The sequence below is a fragment of the Camellia sinensis genome, chromosome 1 (assembly GCF_055761805.1).
Source record: "Camellia sinensis isolate YWXY chromosome 1, ASM5576180v1, whole genome shotgun sequence".
Lineage (NCBI taxonomy): Eukaryota > Viridiplantae > Streptophyta > Magnoliopsida > Ericales > Theaceae > Camellia > Camellia sinensis.
The window spans coordinates 73,231,889-73,258,451 of NC_138961.1; the positions used below are offsets into that span (position 1 = coordinate 73,231,889).

The 26,563-nt window shown below is 38.3% G+C and overlaps 2 protein-coding genes across 12 annotated transcripts in view; one reads left to right on the forward strand and one right to left on the reverse strand.

Annotated features, from left to right (window-relative positions):
* LOC114256933 (uncharacterized) overlaps positions 1-26,563 on the forward strand; it is a 99,268-nt gene that overhangs the window by 8,092 nt on the left and 64,613 nt on the right. For 8 of the 11 annotated variants that reach the window (XR_014336195.1, XM_028196619.2, XM_028196621.2 and 5 more), the window contains exons 5-12: positions 1,593-1,651; positions 3,539-3,653; positions 3,780-3,817; positions 17,932-18,029; positions 18,126-18,181; positions 25,056-25,338; positions 25,500-25,615; positions 26,359-26,415. Coding sequence is in view for 10 of the 11 variants with exons in the window: in XM_028196619.2 (XP_028052420.2) it covers positions 1,593-1,651; positions 3,539-3,653; positions 3,780-3,817; positions 17,932-18,029; positions 18,126-18,181; positions 25,056-25,338; positions 25,500-25,615; positions 26,359-26,415 (822 nt within the window). In the remaining variant the exon portion in view is untranslated. Of the gene's footprint in view, positions 1-1,579; positions 1,652-3,538; positions 3,654-3,779; positions 3,818-17,838; positions 18,030-18,125; positions 18,182-25,055; positions 25,339-25,499; positions 25,616-26,358; positions 26,416-26,563 lie in introns of all 11 variants that reach the window. The other 3 variants (XM_082879536.1, XM_082879531.1, XM_082879580.1) reach the window with 2 other exon arrangements.
* LOC114292440 (uncharacterized) lies at positions 9,848-10,940 on the reverse strand. Its single transcript, XM_082869584.1, has 2 exons — positions 10,607-10,940; positions 9,848-10,506 (listed from the first exon to the last, which is right to left on the reverse strand). Exons 1-2 carry the CDS (start codon positions 10,938-10,940, stop codon positions 9,863-9,865), a joined length of 978 nt encoding a protein of 325 aa, XP_082725710.1. The 3' UTR covers positions 9,848-9,862.

The following is a 26,563-nucleotide window of genomic DNA, read 5'->3' on the forward strand; positions in this document are numbered from 1 at the left end:
CTTGCTGACATTCTCACCAAGGGGATTGGGAATAAACCATTTCATGACATATTAGGCAAGCTGGGCATGAGAGATATCTTCGCACCAGCTTGAGAGGGAGTGTTAACATATTATATTAGCCGAAAGTGTTGGCATATTATATTAACCGAAAGATACACTAGGGTCTGTAATCATTGTGTGCCCTCAGGGATCACCTTGTAATTGTCTTTCTTGTAAACCCTAATCTTCATTTATAAATAAGGGGTGATATTCTATCATACCCCAAGCTGGTTACCCAAGCTTCAGTACGAGGCCCATATATTTGCATTACCCTATCATTAGTCACATTGCATTTGTATCAAATCCTGGGTTTCTTTGGTGGGGGCTGATATGGTGCGCTGCAGACGAGTCAACTTGAACCAATTATTGTGCTGCTTCAGCATGGTCAATCTTGGGTTGAGCTCTAACTTATCTAAAGTTCTCTCTTCTTGTTTGGGTCAGCTATAGCTTTAAGTTATCCAGAAAGCCTTGTTCTAACCAACTATTTGTAATGTTTTTACATCAGTCTAGATTCAGCAAAAGAATTTTTAGGACTTGAGTCAAAATTAGGAGAAAGGCTACTTACCAAAAAAAAAAAAAAAAAAAAAGAAAAAAAGGAGAAAGGTTGATTTATAATAATGATGTTTGCATGTTTACATAGAAGCTTGAAGACCATTGGTCAGATCTTGTTAACATCTGTATTATTTTTGTAATATTAATTTGGCCTTTTTATCGTGTGAGAATGTAATTTTCTTTGAAGGTAACAACATTGGCATGAACCACCACAAGGTGTTATAGCTTGAGTGGTATCCCCTACCACCTGCATAGGACAGTTTTAGGGTTGTTAAGACATGCTCTTGAAAGAAAAAAAGGCCAAAAAATATTATACTTGTTCACTGGCCAAACCAACAGAGCTTGTGCATTCTTGGAATCACATCATTTGTATTACAAGCCCCAAAGTTCAAGTTCAAGCTTTAATCCAATTTTCGACGGTTATAGCACTTGAACAAATTCCATAATGAGCTCAACTCAAGCAGCTCATATTGATGACAATTGCTTCAGTTACGTACAACGTCAGTGGCCAAATAAAGTGAACGCAGTTGGTAGCATTGACTTTCACCATTTTGAAATGTGAAACCTTTTGCACTGTATCATGTGCGAAAAAAGGCAAAGGTGATCAGTTATTCTCACCCCTTCCATGAGTCTTACCTTTAGGTTGAGACGAGGGCCCTAGGCTCGGAGGGTCTCCTTGTTCATAATGTTATGAAAAATGTAAATCAATGGTTTCAAAAGTACCAACGGTTGTCATCATTACAACTCCTAAAAAGAAAAAAAAGACTCTCATCATCAATGCTTATTATTTATTCCCCGCATAGACTGTTTCCTGTATCTGAAACCTGTCCCCCATCGGCCTCCAAGGTTAATGTAGTTGGGATGAATATGCATTCCTATACTAAATACTTTTCTGTTTGAATGGGTTAGAACAACTAAGCCAATGATGTTACAGTATTTTTCTGAATTTATGAATATATGAGGTAACTGTATGGAGTTTTATTATCAGATTTTATTTGCAGCTCATGGAGCGGCGGGGCTATGGAGAAGAGTATATAAATTGTTATAAGATGATGACAAGGTCAGTAAGTTTTCTAAATAGCTGTCTCCTTGCCTTAGATGTCCACCTCATTACTATTATGCCTTACTTTGATTGCAACTAAAGTTAGTGCTCTCTTTGCTGGCTGAATTGTTGAATTATATATATCTATGTATGCTAATATTTTTGTACGTATATTAGCCTTGTTCTCTTTTATTTATTTATTTTTATTTCATATTCTCTGTTTCATTTGGCATGCTGTTTGATACTTTCACTCAATCACTTTTTCCCCTTCTATTTTTTATGGGAATTGGTTCACTTTACTCAGTTGAATGGTTATTCTTCTCATGAAAGCTTAATGGATATTTTTTTCTTTGTGTGTTTTTGCGCGCATGCATGTGTGTATGTCAAGGATCAATGTTATGATATACTAAAATTTTGAGGAATACAAAGTGAAATGGTTATGCTCTGGGTGCACCATTTAGGAGACGATTAGAGGCCACTTTGGACCAAACTTGTGAGAGGGCTTGAGTTTCAATATAGGCTTGTAGTGCTGGCTGGTCTTAAAGTTCATGTCTATCTTAACTTTGTGTTGAGCCTTGGCTGTAGAAGCATTTGGATGGTGGAGTGTGAGGAACTGAGCTGGCAAGAGATGACTGTGAGAATTGATGTGGTCTCAAACAGGGAGAGAGTGTGGCAATTGAGAACCCGAACTTCTAAGCTTTCTGGAGTAGAGTGTGGCAGTTGATACCGCATGTCAACGATGAATTGGTATCACCGTTAAACTGAATTCACTCTTCTGAAGGATGTCCCCAAGTGCCTAGGCTCTAACGCACTGCATATGCTTGCCTCAATTGTCGTGGCTCAACTTCAGAGGAGAGCATTCAGAGATATATGATATTGTTTCATGTGTCACCTCACAAGACTAATACGTGGAACCCAAGCATGAGGAGATGACGTGGCAATGGTGTGGTGTGCCATGTTGGAGTTCTGGACACATTTCCCACAAAATACAAGTGGTATAGAACTTTTCATTGGGACATGTGCTTAACACTTGTTGCTGGGTATGGGCCTTTAAATTTATGCATGCAGTTGAGTAGAATTGGATGACCTAACATGAGCTACCATCTTGTTACCAAAATTCTAAGGTAGGTCCATAGTTCAATTTCTTCCCTAGGGTCAAGACGTCTCATTCGAAATGTCTCTAGTGAGTGCTGAAAAGATATTTTTTCTAATACAAGATGGCAAAATTCTGAAGAATTTCCCATTTGCCTGAGATGAGTTTGTATTGTTGTGGACATGGTAATGGACTAGATTGCAACGGTTCATGGAGACAACACCAAGACATCTATGGATTTCATATATATATATATATATATTGCAGAAAAAGAAAAGAAAAGAAAAGAAAAGAAAAGAGTGCTTATGGATTAGTGTGGATCATATAAATCTACTTCTACTGGTTATGTTGAAGCAAAGCCCACTTTTGGATTTGCAAATTACCCTGTATGTATTCTAAAGAAAAAAATATATATAATTGGAAAAAACTGAAGTGCAATAGTTTAGCATAAATCTTAGATATCGTTTTTTGGTGCTACTTGTTTGGTTGTAAATCACATGGTTGAATTTTTAGTGTTCTCTGGTTAACTGACGACAAATAGGACTGTAGTAGTTTATGATTTTTATTTTATTTTTATTTTTTACTGTCATAATTTTTTAGTCACCAATTGTGACCTTTTCTAGTTTAAATTGGCCTGTAGTTTTCAGATAATATCATGCTGTAAATCTAACCATAAAAGATTGTGTTGAATGATATTAGGAAAGTCAATAGTTTCATAATGCAGGCAAAGAAAAATAAATGCTGCATTGTATTCTAATTTTAATGTTTCTTCTCCTCTCATTACCATTTTTTTTTTTAAAAAAAAAATTTAGATTTCACCATCGAAGAGTACCATTGGTCATTCTTGTATGTGGTACTGCATGTGCTGGGAAGTCTACAATTGCTACCCAACTTGCGCAAAGACTAAACTTGCCAAATGTCTTGCAGGTAAACCTGTCTTAACATAAGGATATTTCTACCTCTCTCTCTCTCACACACACACATGCGCGGGCGCGCTGCGCACACTTGTATATGTGAGTTATGTACTTGATTTCTTTGTTTTTAATGTTTCAGACATATATGGTGTATGAACTGCTGCGCTCAGCAACAGAGTATGTAACTGATTTGCTCCTTTTTAATTAATTACTTATGCATACACCTCTAAAAATATATGAAGTTTATTGTGCACCAAAGTGTAGCTTTCCAAATATGAACAGAAAGTGGTGCAGATTCTCTGCATTTCAGCAAGTCTAGAATTGATTTTCATGATTGTTGTTTAGGTTGATGACTTATTTGGGGAAAAAAAATTCTAAAAGGTGCAATAATAAAATCATAGAAAGGAGAAAATTGTCAAATTGTGGGGATATCATTTTAAAAAATATTAGGTTTGCACCAATATCTGGTTGCAGCTATGCATGCATTGACCATGTCAGTGCGGTATTGGCCGAGAAACCATGGACGAAGAGTTATTTAGTTACATTTATTTGATTTTTTCCACCATATTTCTGTGTCATTTTTATATCTTAAAATAAAGGGAAATTTACAGTCAAGTCCTATTTTGACAAATAATGGTATCTTAGATCCCACTTACAAAACTTTAAACCCATAATTCCTCTGTTAATTTTATATGACCAATCTATCCTTAAAAATTCAAAAACACAAAACACCCCACCTAACCCCCCTTCTCTCTCTCTCTCTCTCTCTCTGTTCCTCTCTCTATCTCCACAAATTTCAGATTTTTCTACTTTTTTGTTCACAAATTCCAGAGCAACAAAGCTAGAAGATCATCTACTATCATCAAACATCGATATTAGTTGGAAACATTCTCAGATTCGAAGTTGTTCCTCTCTCTATCTCCACAAATTCTAGAGCAACAAAGCTAGAATATCTACTATCATCAAACATCGATTCAGTTGGAACATTCTTAGCTTCGAAGAAGCGAAATAGTGAAAATAATAGCTCTCGTTGCAAGTGGTCTTCGATGAGCTCTTGAAGATCACTTCGTTTCTTGATACCCAGAGGTTTGCAAAACTGTGATCGACGACGTTATAGATTGGCTCGACGATTCGAGACTTTTTAGATTCAAATATCTTAAATCCTAATTTTTAAGGGAATCTTTTCAGTTTCGAAACTCTTGTTTTTTATTTTGATTTTGATTTCAATTTCAATTTCAATGTTGGTTTTGGTATCATTGTTCTCAGATATAGAGTTCATGAGAATGAAATCACTTATTTAATCTCTTTCTTTGTTTTTTTTTTTTTTTACTCAGTGTTCTTAGTTTTAAAATTGGGAAAAAATGATAATGTTCTCAATTTTAAAACTAAAAAAAACTAATAATATTCTCAGTTTACTAGATAGTCAAATCAAACCAAAGAGCAGAGGACAAAAACGTTTAATCTCATGTTCTTGATTTTTTTTTTTTTCGCAGTTAGCAAAACAACATTGATAATGTTTTTAGTTTTAAAACTGGAAAAAACTGATAATATTCTCAGTTCTACTAGATAGTCGAATCAAACCAAAGGACAGAAGGGCAAAAACGTCTTTATATCTCAAAATAGGACTCGTTGGTTCAAAAAATTTTGAACAGGATCTAAGCTACGATAGTATTGGTGAATAGGACTTATAGGTTATTAATCCTAAAATAAATTGTGTGCATCAAATTTTATATCTGGCTAATTGCAATTCATGGGGCTTCTTTTTGAACAAGGTTTTGAAATATGTTATTTGATCAAGGTGTTATGCTCTGGATGTCCATTTTTTAGGCATACATTATGTCTTGAAAATTTATTGACTTCCAAAAGAGAGTGGTGGTTTGGGGTTGAGGAAGTTAGCGGTGTTTAATAGGGTGTTGTTGGGGAAATGGTTATGGCGGTTTGTGGAGGAAGCAGAGTAGCTATGGCATTGGTTGTGGTGGCGAATTGTAGGGTTGGGTGGGGAGGGTGGTGTTCTGGGGAGGTGAGGATTACTCATGGGAGGAGTGTGTGGAAGGTTTCTGTCTAGAAATGGGGAAGTTTTGGTGGTGGGTTCGGTTTGGTGCAAGTAGGTGTGGGCGGGTGCATTTTTGGAAGGATTGGTGGTGTGGCGATCAAACTATGGTGACTCGTTTTCCGATGTTGTTTTAGATTGCGATAGATAAAGACGTGGTGGCGGCGTCGTATTTGTCTTTGGTAGATGGGTGGATGGTGTGGGATGTTAGACTTCGAAGGCCGATTTTTAATTGGGAGATTGATTAGTTGGTGGATCTCATGGTTTGTTTGTATGGTCTTCGGGGGGTTGGGGTGGGGGGAGGATGGTATGTTATGGAGTTGCAAAGGAGGGAAAAGGGTTTTCTTGGCGTCGTTTTTTATTGTGCTCAAGTGGGGCTTATGGATGGTTCTTTACCGTAGCGGAGTGTGTGGGTTGCTAGGATGCCTTCAAAAGTGGCGTTTTTTGTGTGGACGGCTGTGCGTGTTTGGATTTTGACTTTGGATACTTTGATTTGTCGTGGTTAGATTTTGGTCAATTGGCGTTGTATGTGTTGTCAGGATGCGAAATCTGTTTCGCATTTTCTGCTTCATTGCCCGGTGACTATTCAAATTTGAGGCTTGATTTTCATAGTGTTTGGTTTGGATTGGGTGCAGCAAAGGAGTGTGAAAGTGGAGTTGGGTAGTTGGAGGGGGGTAGGGTGGGAAAAAGGCGGCGGAAGGTTTGGACTAACTATGGTCCTTTTGTGCTTAATGTAGTTGGTTTGGTTGGAGCACAATCGTCGGACTTTCCAAGGATTATAGGTTTCGGTGCCTTGTTTGTGTAATTTAAGAGAATACAAAACTTGAGTAATGATTATGATATCATTCCATTTTATATTAATCGATTAACTGTTACAAAAGGAAGCCCTAAGGCACTGATTAAGGAATTACCTTTTATATTGATTGATTGATTGATTGATTGATTAAGGAATCACAATCAATCAATCAATCAATCAATCACAATCTAATCTAAATAAGGAAACAAAGAAATATTCTAACACTCCCCTTCAAGCTGGTGCGAAGATATCTCTCATGTCCAGCTTGCCTAGAATGTCGTGTAATAGTTTACTCCCAACTCCTTTGGTGAGGATGTTTGCAAGTGGTTCTCGTCCTTTCTCTGAGAAGGATTAGCTTTTCTGTGACTACTGCCGTAGACCTCGCCACGCAAGAGAGACTTGTTGGAAGCTGCATGGGACTCCTTTTGGTGGCCGAGGAGATCGTCCTGGTACTCGAGGGGATCGGTCTGGTCGATCTAGAGGCCAAGGGGCCAATGCTCGGGCTCATCTTTCAGACACGGTTGAGCCACCACCTTCATCTCCCGTTATCTCACCAGCTGTTGATGTTTTGGGGTTATCTGCCTCTGATTTTGAGATTGCTCTTCGCCACTTGCTAGACCGTCGAGCCTCTACTTCTACCATAGGTGCATCCTCTTCTATTTTTGCCAATTCAGGTAACTTGGTTTCCTCTACATGTGCATTGCTATCTCATACTACTGTGCCATGGATTATTGATTTTGGTGCTTTTGACCATATGTTTGGTTTCTCTCATTTGTTCTCAATGTATTACCCTTCCTCAAGCCAGGAAAAAGTGTGTATTGCTGATGGTACTATTTCATCTTTGTCAGGGAAAGATTTAATTCATGCCACCTCTTCACTTCCTTTATCCTCTGTCTTCCATGTTCCCAATTTTAGTGTTAATATTTTATCTTTGAGTCGTATTACTCGTGATTTGAATTGTAGTTGACATTTTTTTTCTGATCATTGTCTTTTTCAGGACCTTATCATGAGGAAGAGGATTAGCAGTGGTAGAGAGGAACATGGTCTCTACATTCTGGATCAGACAAGCTGGCTCATTCATCTATTCATCTTCGTACCTAAGTCCTTCAAAAACAAACCCCTCTTTAGGTTTTGTTTGGGTCCACGTCATCTAGGTTCTCCATTCCCCCTAAGACCTTTTGATGTGTTTATTTTGTCCATAATCATTCACCCACTCGTGGTAAATTGGATCCTTGGTCTCTTAAGTGTGTTTTCCTGGGTTACTTTGCCACCCAAAAGGGCTATAAGTGTTGTCATCATCCATCTCGCAAATGGTTTGTCTCCATAGATGTCACTTTCTTTGAGTCTCAGTCTTACTTTCCGACATCCTCATTTTCACAGTCATCCCTTCAGGGAAAGCCTTGGTGTGAAGAGATTCTTGTGCCACTACCACCAGTGGTGGAACAGATAGAGGATATTGAGCCAGCAATTGTTGTGGAAAAGGAAGAAGGCAAAGTTTATGTCAGGGACAAAGATAAACAGAAAGTCACCTCAATGCAAGAGACTACTTTCCCTCCTCTACTGCCAACTTCTTCTCCGGATGAGTGTCCAGAGTTATTCCCCTCTCCTGAGAGTCCAGGTAACTCTAATCCTAATACTCCTCTGCCTGAGTTCTCAGATCTTGATGTTCCCATTACTAATAGGAAGGGGGTTAGGCCATGCACTCAGTATCTTATTACTAATCATGTCTCTTATTCTAATCTGTCTCTCTTATATGAAACCTTTCTGTCTAAAATTTCTTCTGTGAGTCTGCCTAACAATTTTCAGAATGCTCTCTCTATTCCTGAATGAAAACATGCCATGATGGAGGAGACAAGAGCTCTCAGCAAGAATGACACTTGGGAGTTAGTGCAGTTACCTAGAGGCAAAAATCCAGTAGGGTGTAAGTGGGTGTATACTGTGAAACACAAAGCAGACGGTTCCATAGAATGGTACAAAGTAAGACTGGTTACGAAGGGCTTTACTCAGACTTATTGGGTAGATTACCAAGAGACATTTCCATCGGTTGTTAAGATGAACTCTGTAAGAATACTACTCTCTCTTGCAGCAAATTTGGATTGGCCACTTCATCGGTTTGATGTGAAAAATGCCTTTCTTCATGGAGACCTAGAAGAAGAGGTCTATATGGATATTCCCCCTGATTTTGAGGATGCTAGGTTGAAAGGTAAAGTGTGTAGGCTCCAGAAGTCACTTTATGGGCTAAAGCAATCTCCTAGGGCTTGGTTCAGTGTTTTTTAAGGCGAAAAGCGAACCAAGGCGACCGGGTCACCTAACGCCTAAGCGCGAGGCGAGGGCTTCATCGAAGCGAGGCGACCAGAAATGATATTTTTTTAAAATAAATGGTATAGACAAAAATATAAATATTTTCAAGAACCATCATGCAGTTATCATTCCAAATACTAAATATCCATAAACAAAAGAAAATATCCAACTAAGACAAATACAATCCACCAATCCAAAAGTTCTAAAAATCATCTTCAACATCAAGCAAATGAACTTCTTCTTCATTATCATTGGCTTCAGCATATCCCTCTGCATCTTCTTCCTCTCCCCCATCTGAAATTGACTCTTCCTCATCAATAAGTTGCAATCTAGGTCTAGCTGCTGATTTTGATCTAGTTCTTTGACTACTTTCCTCAACTCCAGCAGCTCTAGCAACATCATCCCATGTCAAAGTATCATCCTCAAAGACAAGTTCCTCCTCCATCCTCCCAACCAACCACTCATTACTTTCATCAACATCCGTCAAAGCAATGGAATCAATAGTGTCACGGGAATTGTATCGACGTCTCAATGCTCTATTATACTTAACAAATACCAAATCATTTAGACGTTTTTGAGCTAACCTATTTCTCTTTTTGGTGTGAATCTGCAAAAATTTAAACCAAATAAAAATATTCAAATTTTAATCTAGGTATTAATAAATTTATAGGTATTCATATTCACTATAGTTAAAAATAGGTACTCACATGTTCAAACACACTCCAATTCCGCTCACATCCAGATGAGCTACAAGTTAGACTAAGAATTTTGATGGCGAATGTTTGCAAATTTGGCGTTTCAGAACCATATGCACTCCACCAATCAGCTGTTGATTATAACTAATTAATTAGAAAGAATATTTAAAATATAAAAAACTAACTAAAATTACTTAAGTATAAAATATAGATCACTTGGTGCCCTTGTAGTTCTTTGTCAAATGGCCAAAGCCATCCCAAAGAGACCATCAACTTTCTTATAGGTAGTCAACTCTGCGCAAACTTTATCTTGTGTCTCATTGCTTGGGACCAACCTTTGTATGCATTTATACAGGCCTGACATGACTTCCTTATCTTTTTCAATATTCGGATTTGCGTAAATACTCTGGGTTTAAATAATACCCAGCTGCATGCAACGACCTATGCAATTGAACATTCCATCTATTGTCAATTATTTCAAAAAACTCCTTGTACTTCTCTTCATTTCCATTAAATGATTTTGCAATGGCTTCTTTAGCCCTATCCATTGCCTCATAAATATATCCCATGGGAGGCTTTCTCTCACCATCAACCAATCGTAGTACACGAACAAGAGGACTTGATATTTTCAGAGCATAAAGAACATTGTTCCAAAAAGAAGGCATTAATATGACTTGTGCGGTCTTTTTACCCTGTGGTTCCTTCGCCCATTTGCTTGTGGTCCATTCCTCTGAAGTGAACATCTTCTTCAAGTTGGTTTGTTGTTGATGAATCCTTGATAAAGTTAGAAAAGCAGTTGCAAATCGAGTTTTTGCTGGCTTGATCAAATCCTTGCACTGGGTAAATTGCCTCATCATATTCAACAAACCAGAGCGGTTCACAATATAACCATGCACCGCAATTGCCTTTTCAAATGTCTTGTTGAAGTTGGGAATTTTGAAAATGTCCTCCAACATCAAGTCCAAGCAATGAGCTGCACATGGTGTCCAATACAAATGTGGCCGCTTTGCCTCCAAAAACTTCCCTATTAAAAGTTTTTTTTTTTTAAAAAAAGAATAATATGAGAATTGCATATTCATATTATAAGTAAGTACTAAGTAAATGTATACTACTAAGTTACTAACCGGCCAACACATTTGCTGAGGCACTATCTGTAACAACTTGAACCACGTTGGCTTCACCAATACGCTCCACAAAGTTGTCAAGCAATTCAAACATCTTATTTGCATCCTTGGATAAGCTAGAAGCATCAACGGATTCAATAAACATTGATCCTCTTGGGCAATTAACCAAAAAATTAATTAATGCTTTGTTTCTTTTGTCCATCCACCCATCGGCCATTAAAGAGCATCCATATGTTACCCAATCTTTTTTATGATCCTCCATGGTCTTATTAGTGTGGTCTACCTCTTTCTGCAAATAAGGAACCCGCACCTCATGGTAGCTTGGTGGCTTCATGCCAGGATGTAGAAAATTTAATGTATAAAGAGAAATAGAGAATTGTATTATTGATTGATATTAATGTTATATTGATTGATATATAGTTATGGTTACAATGATTCCTATATATAGGAGAGGGTGAGTGTGTAGTAGGTGAGGAGTAGGTGAAGTGGAGGTGGTAGTGGTGTAGTCGGTTAGGTTTAGTGGAGTAGGTGAGGTGGTAGTGGTGTAGTGGGTTAGGTTTAGTGGAGTAGGTTTAAGTGGGTGAAGGTTTAGTGGAGTAGGTGAGGTGGTAGTGGTCTAGTGGGTTAGGTTTAGTGGAGTAGGTTTAAGTGGGTGAAATAGGTGGAGAGTAGGTGGATTTTAACAGCCCCCCGCAAACTCAAGGGGGATAGGAACTAAACAACTTGAGTTTGGAGAGAGTAACAAAACAAGAAAATACATAAAAATAAAAGAGGATAAGAGACACTGTATGGTCGTGTCAGACCATTGGTGAAGACACTGGATGGTGGTGTCATAACGTTGTAGAGGACACTGTATGGGGGTGTCATAACCATGTAGAGGACACTGTATGGTGGTGTCATAACGGTGTAGAGGACACTGGATGGCGGTGTCAGACCGATGTAGAAGACAGTTTATGGGGTCATGTCGGACCGTTGTAGCAGACAATGTTGTGACAGTTGTGGTGACAGTTTACGGAGTCTTGCTGGACCCTTGTAGAAACTAACCGGTATCAATGTCGGGACAGTTTACAAAGTCTTGTCGGACCCATGAAGGAGCTAACCGGAATCAATGTCGGGACAGTTTACAGAGTCTTGTCGGACCCTTGAAGGAGCTAATCGGAATCAATGTCGGGACAGTTTATAGAGTCTTGTCGGACCCTTAAAAAATACACTGTATGATGGTGTATATAGGCTGCCCAAATATATATATATATGGATATATATAGTGAGCCCTCAAAAGTCGCGCCCTCAAAAGGTGTGCCCAATCTTTCAAAAGGCGTGCCATCAAAAGGCGTGCCCAATCCATAAAAAGGCGTGCCATCAAAAGGTGCGCCAGACATGCGGCGATGCACGTGATCGACAGAACGCGTGTCGGCCTCTTTATCATGGTCTTTATAAACCGAAGCGGAGGCTGAGGCTTGGAAGCAGAGACAAAAACCTGCTAGAAAAACTCTGAAAAACTCTTCGTTTTCTGAGAGAGATTTCTGAGAGAGATACTCTGTAACACTCTATTGTCTGAGAGAGATTTCTGAGAGAGATACTCTGTAACACTCTGTTGTCCAGAAAATGGCTTCGTCTTCCCGTGGTCTGCTCACTCTCTTTCCAGACCTTAACGAGTCAACAAGAGAGATAACTGGTGCGGGGGCCAGTGAACCTCAACCAAGCGCCCCAGGGTTTGCTCCGTTGAACTTTCCTATGCGGTCTGTGGAGCAAAAAATGGCAGTGCAAACTGACATTGAAGCCAATCAGTATACTTTGAAGTCCTGTGTGGAGACGATGACGGCAGTCACAAACTTGTCGCACCGGCTGCAGAGTAGGACAAATGAGGTGCAGCATTTAAACGGCCAATTGGCTCTGCTCCAGCGCATGTATAAGGATGCGCGAGCAGAGATAAGTGTGCTGAAGGCGGAAAACAAGGAGCTGAAGCGGAAGGCTACCGTGATGTTCCGATTTGGAGGTCCACCATATGCTGTAGTGGAGGAGCAGGGTGGAGTGAACGTGCTCGGTGGAGTGGGTAGTATGGAGGCAGCGCCGGTAAGGGACACCCAAGAGAAAAGCAAGAAGAAGAGACCTGCAGCAGAGTAGAGAAGAAAAATCCCACTGTGGGTGCGGGTGTGTTGTGGTGGTTTGTTTGTTTGTTGGTTTTTTTTTTTTTTTTTTTTTGTGTAAAATTGTGATCGGGGTTGATCCCTGAGATGAATAAAATATGATTTGGTGTGCAAAGCTATATGGTATGAAGGGAATTGGAAAAAAATTAAAAAGAATGTGAAAGAAAAATAAAGAAAAAATAATAAAAATATATTTGAAATCAAAAAATGAAAGATGGAGGAAATAAGGAAAGTGGTTTGGAGAAAATAAATAAAAATAAAAATAATGGAGTTGGAAATCAAACGGAGGAGAGATGAAGATTTTTTTTTTTAATATAATATAATAAAAAGAGATATATATATATATATATATATATATAATAAAGAAAGTGGGGAACAAGAGTGTAAAGAAAAGAAAAAGTATAGGTTGCATCATGGGTCACATGGGTGAGTAAAAGAAAACAATAAAGAAATGAGTGGGTGCCCCCCATGTGCAAGGATAGTGCTGGCACTTCAATAGGTGGTACAGCCTGCTGAGCATCAGCTTTGACAGGAGCTGCCTTTGGACCTTTTCTCTAATAAATGCGTCAAACTGTTGCTGTTGGTGTTATCAAGAATGTGGAGAAGAGGAGGCTTGTCTGATGGCCTCTTGGGTTGTGTAATCATATCGAGGTTGGTGGACCTCTCAATCATGTTGTCACCCTCAAAACCAGAGATGGGGACAAAAGGAATTTTGTCAGGGTTGTAACCAACCTTCTTCAGATAGGAAGAGACTTCCTGCACAATTTCATCATACCTTGCTTTTGAGTACTTAGGAGTGGTAGCATCCATCTTGTTACAGCAGCAAATCATCTACCTCACTCCAAGAGTAAAAGGAAGGAGAGCATGTTCACGGAAGAACTTGGGCTCCTTCTCAATCTCCTTGCCAGATCGACGATCAATCTCAGCAAACTTGACAGCAATGTGGGAGGTGTGGCAGTCAAGAACTGGAGCATACCCATTACCAATCTGACCCGGGTGATTCATAATAATAACCTGGGAGGTGAAATTTGCAGCTTCCTTGGCTGGATCATCCTTTGAGTTGGATGCAACAAAACCACGCTTGAGATCCTTCACTGCAACATTGTAGATGAAGACGACCGAGACGGTGGTGTATGGGAGGACAACAGTGAGAGGAGGGGCAGTGGTGGTGGACTCGAAGAAATTTCAAGGTATGTGTAGAAAATTCTAGCAGATTAGGTTGAGGTCCGGCGGGCGGCCAAGGTGAGGTTGCCGCCCGCCGGTGAAGCGAAAAATACTAAGTGCTTAACCTTGCTCTGATACCATGTAGAAAATTTAATGTATAAAGAGAAATAGAGAATTGTATTATTGATTGATATTAATGTTATATTGATTGATATATAGTTATGGTTACAATGATTCCTATATATAGGAGAGGGTGAGTGTGTAGTAGGTGAGGAGTAGGTGAAGTGGAGGTGGTAGTGGTGTAGTGGGTTAGGTTTAGTGGAGTAGGTGAGGTGGTAGTGGTGTAGTGGGTTAGGTTTAGTGGAGTAGGTTTAAGTGGGTGAAGGTTTAGTGGAGTAGGTGAGGTGGTAGTGGTGTAGTGGGTTAGGTTTAGTGGAGTAGGTTTAAGTGGGTGAAATAGGTGGAGAGTAGGTGGATTTTAACACAGGACCATATTGCCCAAAAGCTTCAACCATTGGCCCAAAACTATTGTAGTTCACAACATTGAAAGGTATACCCGTATCATACATCCACCTTGAAAACCAAATAAGAGCCCGACCTCTCAACACCTTCTTGCTAGGATCATTATCATCAATTCTTGTTTGCTTTCCCTTGGCTTTACGATTTTGCACCGCACCTTCCGGATCAGGGGTGAAGTACACATCCATGGGTCCCTTTTGCTTTGGTTGTTTGGAACCAACAGATTTGGAGGAGTTACTTCCTTGTTCTCGACGGATAGAACCTTGAGTAGAAACAGGCCTTTTACCATGTTGATTTATCTCAAGAATTTCATCATCATCATCGTCATCATTATCCATCTCATCAAAATCAGGAACCATCCTCAATTGCACCTTTGATTGACTTTTTTGGGACATATAGTCTTTAATTTCATCTTTGACATGAGATGGACATTTTTTACAAGCAACAACATTTTTATAACCACCAGCAAGATGTTGCTTGACTCGGTAAACACTGCCATTCATTTCTTTGTCGCAAAAGTTACAAATGAACTTTGAAAGGTTTTGGGGATTTACCATCCGTGCATATTGCCATGCTGGATCTTTTTTTCTTTCACTCGACTTCGACATTAATTCTATCCAACAAGCAATTTAATGTTTCAGCATAAAAAAATTAAAGAACATATTTTAACAACATTAAAGAACATAAAGAAATTAAAATAGTTGAAATTAATTGAATTAAAATAATTAATTGAATAACCAGGACATTAAAATAACCAGGAAATTAATTGAATTAAATTAATTGAATTAAAATAAACAAATTAATTGAATTAATTGAATTAAAATAATTAATTGAATAACTAGGAAATTAAAATAATCAGGAAATTAATTGAATTAAATTAATTGAATTAAAATAAACAAATTAATTGAATTAAACAAATTAATTGAATTAAAATAATTAATTGAATAACCAGGAAATTAAAATAACCAAGAAATTGATTGAATTAAATTAATTGAATTAAAATAAACAAATTAATTGAATTAAACAAATTAATTGAATTAAAATAATTAATTGAATAACTAGGAAATTAAAATAATCAGAAAATTAATTGAATTAATTGAACACAGAAGAAAAAAATAATTGAATTAATTGAAAAAAAATTAATTTTAAAATAATTGAATTAATTTTAAAAATTAATTTTTGAGAATTAAAAATTAATTTAAAAAAAAAAAATTGATTCGAACAAAGAACAAAATTTACCACGAAAAATTGAATTAATTAAATGAAGAAGCAAGTCGAAGTCGAAGTCGAAGTCGACAGTGTTCTTCTTCAAGTCGAAGTCGAACAAAGAAGCACAACAGGTGACGTTGAACAAGTCGAACAGGTGAAGTCGAACAGGTGAAGTCGAACAAAGAAAGGAAGAAAGGAACTCACCTCGATTCGATTCGACTTTGGCAGACGCAAACGATCGATGAACCAGATGAAGAAGAAAGGAAGAAGACCAGAAGAAGAGATTCAACTTCGGCAAGTCGATCTAGGGTTTGGCTTCTTATTTACTAATTAACTCTGTCGATCAAGGGCCCAGATGATTCGAACGAAGTCGAATTAAGGGCCCAGATGACTCCAACTTAAATCAGGCAAAATACGATGAAGCGTGGCTTCTTTCCGCCTCACGCTTCATCCCCTAAGCCTCGCTTCAGGCGCTTCTACATCGCCTCGCCATTTCGCCTTGCCTCAGGACACATGAAGCGCTGAAGCCTCGCCTCGCCTCGCTTAGCGCTTAGGCGAGCGCTTAGGCCCGCCTCTGATAACACTGGCTTGGTTTGAAAGGTTTGCTCAAACTATGTTGAGATATAGGTTCAAGGAAAGTCAAGCTGATCACACCTTATTTGTGAAACACTCCTTACATGGTAAGACTGCAGCTCTTATTGTCTGTGTTGATGATTTTGTTCTAACAGGAGATGATGTTGAGTAGATCCCTCGGTTGAAGGAATACTTAGCCAAGGAGATTGAAATCAAAACTTAGGCAATTTGAAGTATTTTTTAGGCATTGAAGTAGCTCGGTCCAATGATGGCATCTTCATATGCCAGAGGAAGTATGTACTTGACTTGTTAAAGGAAACTGGAATATTTGTAGACCATGTGATACACCTCTAGAACCGGGCCAGAAACTAAGTGAGAATCAATGGGGAGATTCAGTGGACAGGGGGAGATACTAGAGACTAGAGGGTAAGTTCATATATTTATCCCACTCATGTCCAGACAATACCATTGTAGTGAACATGATTAGCCAGTTTATGTATGCTTCTAGAAATTCCCACTTAGAGGCAATTATGAGAATCCTAAGATACCTAAAGGATTCTCTTGGAAAGGGTCTCTATTTCTCAAAACATAGACATCTCAGTGTGGAGGCATTCACTGATGCGTATTGGGCTGGATCAGTCACTGACAAACGATCAACTTTTGGATATTGCACATTTGTTGGAGGCAATCTAGTCATGTGGCGAAGTAAGAAACATAATGTAGTTGCTAGATCTAGTGCTGATGCCGAATTCAGGGGTATGGCTCAGGGGTATGTGAGTTGTTATGGATTAGACTATTGTTAGGAGACTTGGGGATCCATCAGACTGATTCCATGAGATTGTATTGTGACAACAAAGCCGCAATCAACATAGCTCATAATCCAGTTTAACATGACAGAACCAAGCATGTGGAGATTAATAGGCACTTCATCAAGAAAAAGCTCACTAGTGGCACCATATGTATTCCATTTGTGAAGATGTTCTCACCAAAGGAATAGGGAGCAAACCATTTCATGACATTCTCAATAAGCTGGGCATGAGAGATAACTTCACACTAGCTTAAGGGGGAGTGTTAGAATATGAAATAATATTTGTTATATTTTTTTCTTATTTGATTTTATTTTCCCTTGATTGATGTAATGGGCTAATCCATAATTTATGCCTTATGGCACTCCTGTAATTACTCATTATAATCAATGTAAAAGGGGATGAGGTCTCACTCATTCCTGATCTCCTTTCTTCTCTAAACTTACACAATCATCCCCTTCTATATAGATAATAGGTGGCTTACAATGGAAGCCTTGGAGGCACAAATATGGAAATAATAGAATAAGGAAATAACAGTTGATAAACCAATCAACACCCAATCACCCAAAATATTATTCTAACAATACACAATCACCCAAGATATTATTCTAACAATTTTGTGGTTACATTTGTTTAACATCATCTTGGCACTTCTATGCTAATAAAATGTACTCTTTATTTATCAAAAAACAAAACTTATACTAATTTCTTTGATATGTAGCATATAAATCTTATGTGAGTTTGTACTAAAATGTATCTCTAGAAGTTTTTGAAGCTGGTTTAATTTTAGTAACAACTATGCCTTGCTTTGAAGTATGGGTTCTACTATGGAATACTCAGCTACAATGCCTCTTATATGTCAATGCACCACACCAGAATGCTTATGCTCGTTTTATCTCATATTCAGTGCCCCATTGGCATCTTCCCCTGTTTGGGCACGAGACTTCAGCTCCTCCGAGGAACTAATTACCGAATTTTGTAGAGAATGCAGAATAGTTCGAAAAGGTAATGTAAATATGCATACATGATGAGGACATTTGTAGCTGTTTGGAAGCTTTTAAGAAATATTACATGCATCGTGTAATTTCTATTTCTTTTAAGGTTTGGCTGGTGATCTAAAGAAAGCAATGAAAGATGGAAAACCAATTATTATTGAGGTATACTTGATCAGTGAAGACTACATTGTAGACTTTACTTGTCCACATATTTATTGTATCCTTTGTATTCATTTTTATTTACTTTCAAACTCAGTTATTCATTAACTTATTTGATGGGATTGTATGAACTGAATAATCTCAAGATATGCATCAAGAAAAAAACTGGTAGAATTTTTAAGGAAAGTAGAATCTCTACACTGGATTGTACAAGCACTTGTCGTGGATGGAATATTAGACCACTTGACAGATTGTAGTGAGAAGTATTACAAGCTCCTTCTATCAAAGACTTGGCAAGTTATTAAGAATCATGATTCATGCCTAGTGGTGGCTGCACAGGGTATTCAATTGAATACCCTTTATATATATATAGGTAATATTTATGTTAATCAGTCCACTCCTCATAATTTCAATACTCAAATTTACACATTTTGAATACTCATCTCGCAAATTTTGAGCACCCAACTCACCCACCCCAAACATTGCATGCCCATCCTACGACCTACTCATAGTATCTTTAATTCTAAAATGTAATACTCTAGTTAGAAACTCGACTTACAAAAAAACGTCTATAAAATGAAGTATATGGTATATATTTAAAGTTGATGTGGTGTGAGAAATACCCAAAATGCATCTAGTCCATACACTTTGTTTCCAAAGTACTAAAAAACAAACTGCCCTTTACATAAATAAATAAAAACCCAAAATCTCTTGGTAAATATAGCTTCTGTTGAATTAGGGCACAAATTTTTTAAAAACTGGCTTCAAGCTTTCATGTATTTGATATTTTTTTTTGGTTAAAATAATAGTAACAATATATTAAAATTCTTCATTATTTGTTATTTAAGAAGTTTAAATTAAGAGATTTATTGAAAGTGGATGATAGATACTAACAAGTGTGAATTTTTTTTTCTTCATAAATTTTAATAAATTTTTGAATGAATACCCTGATCAATATTTCTAGAGCTGACACTGGTCATGCCTCCTTGTGGAATTAAAAAGATATTTAAGACTACATATATATACATATGTGTGTGTGTGTGTGTGTGTTTGTTTGTTTTGTTAAAGAGATATGTATTTGTTTTAGAGAAAATCAAACTTAGCGAATGACAATAACATCATCCTCTTTTATATTCATCAACCAACAGTTACAAGGAGAGTCCTAAGGCACTAATCAAGGAATCACAGAATAATCTAAGGAAGCAAACAATAGAAATATTCTAACATATATTCTAACACTCCCGCTCAAGCTGGTGCAAAGATATCTCTCATGTCTAGCTTGCCAAGAATATCATGAAATGGTTTACTCCCAACTCCCTTGGTGAGGATAGCTGCAAGTTGTTCACCAGACTGCACAAATGGAGTGCATATTGTGCCACTAGTGAGCTTTTCTTTGATGAAGTGACGATCAATCTCAACATGTTTTGTTTTGTCATGTTGAACCGTATTATGAGCTATGTTGATGGTAGCTTTATTATCACAATATAGTCGCATAGAGTCTGTCTGGTCAATTCCAAAGTCATGCAACAGCAACTTGATCCACAAGAGCTCACACACACCTTGTGCCATAGCTCTAAACTCAGCTTCTGCACTAGATCTGGCAACCAAATTTTGTTTCGTACTTCTCCAAGTAACCAAATTGCCTCCAACAAAGGTACAATACCCAGAAGTGGACCTCCTATCAGTGACTGATCCTGCCCAATCAGCATCCGTATAAGCTTCCACACTAAGATGATCATGTTTGAAAAAATAAAGACCTTTTCCAGGAGAAGATTTCAAGTATCTCAAAATTCTCATAATTGCTGCCAAGTGTGTTTCATGAGAAGCATGCATAAACTGGCTAACCACACTAACGGCAATAGCAATATCAGGACGAGAATGAGATAAGTAAATGAACTTACCCACTAGCCTCTAATAATAATCCCTGTTAACAACTGCTCCCCCACTATCATCACAAAGTTTCTGATTAGGCTTCAGTGGTGTATCACAGGGTTTGCTTCCGGGCATCCCTGTTTCCCTTAATAGGTCAAGAACATATTTTCTCCGACAGATGAAAATTCCATCCTTTGATCTAGCCACTTCGATCCCCAGAAAGTACTTTAGGTTCCCCAAGTCTTTGATTTCAAACGCACTTGCCAAATATTTCTTCAACAAATAAATTTTCTCAATATCATCTCCTGCAAGAACTATGTCATCCACATATACAATGAGAGCTATAGTCTTACCATGAGAGGAATGTTTAACAAACAGAGTATGATTAGCCTGACTTTGTTTGAAGCCATGTTTCAGTATGGCCTGAGTGAACCTTTCAAACCAAGCCCTAGGAGACTCTTTGAGGCCATATAATGGCTTCCAAAGTCGACACACCTTATTGTGAGTTTTAAGAGTTTCAAAGCCAGAAGGAATATCCATATACACCTCCTCTTCTAGGTCACTATGCAGGAAAGTGTGCTTCACATCAAACTGATTAAGTGGCCAATCCAGATTAGCTGCCAGAGAGAGAAGTACTCGGACTGAATTCTTCTTCGCAACTGGTGCAAACATCTGTTGGTAGTCCACTCCATAGGTCTGAGTAACACCCTTTGCCACAAGTCGATCTTTATATCGCTCAATGGAACCATCTGCCTTGTGCTTCACAGTATACACCTATTTTCATCCCATAGTTCATTTGCCGCTAGGTAGCTCAGTCAAATCCCGAGTGCCATTCTTATGAAGCGCTTTCATTTCCTCCACCATGGCTAGTTTCCACTTAGGCTGGACTAGGAATAATAGAAGCAACTGGACTCTTTTCATGCCAAAACTGCCCCTGAAGAAATGACTAGGACACTGGACTAGAGAATAAGTAGGATTAAGACTCAAAAAAGGTGACATCCATCAACACAAACCATTTACGAGAGGGAGGATGATAACACTTGTACCCCTTTTGAGTAGGCGAGTAACCCAAGAACACACATTTGAGAGAATAAGGATCCATCTTACCCCGAGAAGGAGAATGATTGTGAACAAAGCACACACATCAAAAGGTTTTTGGAGGAATGGAAAACAGAGACTTAGAACCTAAGAGAACTTAAAGAGGTGCCCGTTTCTGCAAGACTTGTGTAGGAAGACGGTTAATGAGATAGGCAGCAGTGAGAACATCCTCGGCCCAATAGGCCCGAGGGACACCCATAGAAAAACACATACATCGAGCCATATCAACGAGATGACGGTTCTTGCGTTCGGCAATACCATTCTGTTGAGGGGTGTTAGTGCAAGACGTTTGATGGATAATGCCATGAGTGGAAAAATATTGGACCAACCCCGAATCAATGTACTCACCCTATTATCAAAATGTAGGACTTTGACAACTGCCCCAAATTGAGTACTAACCATCTTATGGAAGTTTTGAAACACAGAAAAAACTTCGCTTTTCTCTCGTAGGAGGTACACCCAAGTAGCATGAGAGCAATCATCTATAAAAGTAACAAACCATGGATGACCCTTCATAGACCTTACACGAGAGGGACCCCAAACATCCGAATGAATTAAAGAAAAAAAAACTGAACTTTTATTATTACTAGGAGCAAAAGAAGCTCGGTGTTGTTTGCCAAGTTGGTAGGACTCACAATGAAACTCAGAGACTTTATTTTTAATAAAAGCAGGAGGAAATAAATGCCGAAGTAATAAAAAAGATGGATGTCCTAGACGATGATGCCACAGCCATAAATCTTCCTTGGTGGATGGAGACTGGATGGAATGATGAGCCTGCTGGTCAGTTTGATCGAGGATATAGATACCATTTTCTGTTTTACCATTGCCAATTGTCTTCTTCGTGATAAGGTCCTAAAAAAGACAAGAATTAGGGAAAAATATTACGCTACAATTCAAATATTGAGTAATAGGTTAACAGAAAAATTAGGAACATATGAAACAGAAGACAAAGGTAGAGAAGGGGTGGCACAGATTAAACCTTTCCCAGAGACAGGGGAAATAGTACCATCTGCAATCCTAACTTTATCCTGACCGGAGGCTGGGGTATAGTTTGAGAAGAGATCAGAAGATCCAGACATATGATCTGAGGCACTAGAATCAATAATCCAAGGCAAGGTCTTCTGGGATAAAAAGGCACTAGAAGATGAGACTAAGTTACCTGAACGGGCAAATGATGAAGAAGCAGAAGATGCACCTGGAAGAATAGGAGACTGGCGATCCAGCAAATTGTGCAGAGCGTCGTCAAACTCAAAGGATGACATACCAGAGGCTAGATCAGAAGTTTGCATCACCGAAGAGGAATCATGTGGCCCTATAGTATTGGACTGATGAGCACGAGAGTGGGACCCACGTCCTCTTGACTGACTAGAACGACTGCCTTTATGACCAGAGCGATCTTCTTGACCCCCTGATGGAGTCCCATGAAGCTTCCAACAAGTCTCATGGGTATGCCTTGGCCGACGACAGTAATCACAGAATAAATTATCCTTCTCGGAATGATGAGAAGAAGGAAGTGGCAAACTAGCACCATCCCGAGAAGGTGCATAAAGTAATGCTAATTGGTCTATAGAAGTCGGAGGTAACATAGCAGAACGATGACTCTCTTCATTCTGGACATAAACAAAGGCCTCCTGAAGAGATAGAAGAATATTCATGCCAAGGACACGACTCCGAACCGGGTCAAACTCCACATTGAGGCCTTCCAGGAACTTGAAGACCCTCTCCTGAGCAAGAAACTTTCAATAACTAACTAAGTCAATTGTGCAAATAGGTTTGTAATTTAGGAGATGATCTAGACGTTTCCAACTATTAGTCAGAAAAGTATAATACTGAAGAATTGTCTGCTCCCCTTGTATTAAGCACTCAATAGATCGGCGCAACTCAAAAGACTGAGAAAAATTCCCCTTCTTAGAATATGTAGCAGCTACTGCCTCCCAAACATCCTGGGCAGTCTCCATGGATAAATAACCTTCACGAAGCTCAGGAACCATTGAATGAATGAGCCACCCCATGATCAAAGAATTGGTAATTTCCTATTGGTCATAGCTCAGATCAATGATGCCCGGTGCCGTGATCCTCCCATCAACATAGCCCATCTTCCCCTCACTCTTCAAGAAGAGTGTCAGACACTGTGACCAAGTAAGATAATTCTAACCATTAAACAGAGAAGTGGTGATTTTTATGCTAGTATTTAGGTTTTCAGATGTAGTAGTCATAATGGGACTCTCCCCTGTAGGTGGCTGAGAAGTGCTGGTAGATTCACTAGTAAGGTCAGCCATTTAGATTCTATAAACTGAATAACAACCTACACTAATCACAAATACTGGAAGAGGGAATAAGATCAACTGGACCAAGCAATATCAATCACAGACCATAATAGGAGTATACCAATCAGTCAAAGCTGGGTAATGGGGCCATATAAGGACCCAAAAGATAAATGAAATAAAGAGAAAAATATCCTCCAATCAAAACAGTGGCTGGAATATTCTCAAAAGAAAAAAAACATAGCTTTAGGTAGAGACCCAAATTCCAGATGGGTCAATCAATGCATATGGTCGACTGGGTGGAGATGCCGACCCAAGAAAAGAAGAAACAAGACTAGCAGGGGCTCACGAAGCTGTCCACAGAAGGGTAGATGGTGTGCGACCCTTAGAGAAGCATCAACAAGGGCTGACACTGACAGAGAGGGTGTCGGAAGTGCCGAACAACAGAGAGAGATTGTCGTAGATGGTGTGTGACCCTTAGAGAAGCATTAGCAAGGGCTGACGCTGACAGAGAGGTTGTCGGAAGGTCTTGGGTGGTCTCCGACTGTGGTCAGAAGCTGTCGTGAGCCCTAGAAAGATGAGAGATGGGCCAAAACAGGGTGGGTAATGATCGGCTGCAAATGGGTGATGATGGAAGGTGAGATACTAGCCCTAAAGCTCTGATACTATGTTTGTTTTAGAGAAAATCAAACTTAGGGAATGACAATAACGTCATCCCCTTTTATATTCATCAACCAACAGTTACAAGGAGAGTCCTAAGGCACTAATCAAGAAATCACAGAACAATCTAAGTAAGGAAACAATAAGTAAGGAAACAAACAACAGAAATATTTTAACATATATTCTAACAATATGGATCCCTCATGCAGGGTAGAGGTTTAGGAGAAAGGAGATGGTTTCCGCCTAGAATAGTGGAAAATGAGTTTTTAGAAAAAGATGCATATAGAAGTTAAAGAAGAATGAAAAGAATTGTATGGCTTACCTTTGAATGAGGCAATGCCATGTATATATATTGAATCAATAATACAAATTAGGAAATAAAATAATTAAGGCAATAAATCCGTGATTTGTACAATCACGGATTTTATACACATTACCATAAATACAATATTATGATTTCCTAATTCCAACAGTTAACTTTTTGGGGAAGTTGTATATCCCTGTTGGTACATAGTAGGGACTAGGGATACGTTTTATTTTTGTTTAATCTGGTGTATGCTTAGAGTGTGCAGGTTATGTGCCCTTTCATGGCACTTATGTCAATAAATTTTTACTTTAAAAAAAAAAATTATTTATACAGATAAACAAATTTTAAAGAAACAAGGAAATTGTGAGGAGGAACAATATGGTTTTCTCCAGAACCAACCCAAAAAAGATAAAGATGCAAAAGAAATAAAGGATTAAACTCTCTAGATGCTGCAGGCAGACCAGGAAGAGTGGAATTTGTTTTATGATGCAGCCTACTGTCATAGTTTTTAGTTCTACAAATAATATCTGAACTGTGTCTTCATTTTTTGTATGTTTTGAATTATTTGTTTCAGACAAATTAATAATAATCACGTGTTAAGCATTACTATAAGTCTTGTGTGCCTGAGTTTCAATTCATGTTTTTGTTGTTCCACATTTGTTTATGAAAATGGCAGGGAATACATTTGGATCCAAGTATATACCTCATGGAGGATGAGAATAAATCACAAACTCACATGCCAGCAGAAGTTGAGGAACCAAATTCTTTGACATCAGACGATAAAAATGCTATACAAATGGAAAGTAATTCTTCGAATTTTTGTGGCAGTCATAGTGAGAATAGTAACTGCTCGTCTCAGAATGCACAGTCAACAGAGGGGGTTTCTGCTGACCAGTTGAATAAGGTGTCAAATTGTCTGGAATCAATTAACATTGCTGCAAGTGTTTCTAATGATACAGGTTTACTCTATCTCTCTAATCTGCTAATATACTTAAATTCTCTGTTGAGGCTTTAGGCCATAATATGTTTTTATAGTCTTTCGGATTTTCCCTTCTTTGACTAGAAATGACAAAATGTGCAACTTGGGTGGATTGAATTCTTAGTTTTTTTGGACATGTAGGTGAAACAATTAAAGACCCCAAGAAAGACGAAAATCCCCCTGTTGGAAAAGAAAAGTCTGGTCCTGAACCAATAATCATACCTATAGTTCTGAAGATGGCTGATTTTGACCATAAGGTGAGATCAAATTCTTTTTTCTTTTCTGTTGTTTGTGATGCTCTTCAGTTGCTATCACAGCACAGATGTCATGGTAGGGAAGCGTAAGGCAAGAGGATGACTTCAGGAAAGAGGGGAATGTGAATTACCGTACATTCCAACTTTTGTTATCATTAGTAATAAAATGAATAGTTAGCTCTATTGTGGTGCAAGGCATACTGGCAGTAAGTGTAAATGTCTGAAATTTCTAGGGAAGATATGTCAAATGGCTTAGCCAATAAAATTGTGGAGGGAAGGGAGTCACTTAGTCTTTTTATTTTTATTTTGTATAGGTTGTATTTTCTAGATGGTACCTTGTAACCACAAATAGTTTGAAGTGGCTAGTTAATTTACTTTTCATTTGTGAAAGAATGTGGACAGAATGGTTGAACTAGCTGAAAGTGGATCATTTTGGGTTGCCTCACAAACGATGGAGAGAGAAAGAAGATGGTGGGAAGGAGGAGTGCAATATTATTTTATTTTCAATATAGGTAATAAAAGGACACCTTTTCATGGGATACAATTTGGAAAACTCCTTAACATATATGTTCCTGTTCTTTCTGAATTGGATGGGTGTCTTGATGTTCTTGAGATCTCATGTCTAATGTAATTTAGTGGAACTAGCTTCACTTTATCAGACTCTGACTTAATTCTTCCCTCATTATTTCTTTTCTATTTTGTCAACTTTCCCCATATTATAGATGCATTTCTTTTTTTGTGAGTAGGCTTTACTAGAGGAGTGGATATCTGCTCGAAGATCCAGTGACAAATATCAAATTCAGGTATCAAAAATTTCTTACTTCTGGTATTCATGTTGAACTGCCAATTCGTGGATTGTATTGTAATCGTTATTGGATTAGCTTTTAACTTCTCTACATTTAATATGCTACCTGATTTCTTGCTTCAAAGTATTTTGAAATGTCTAGAACA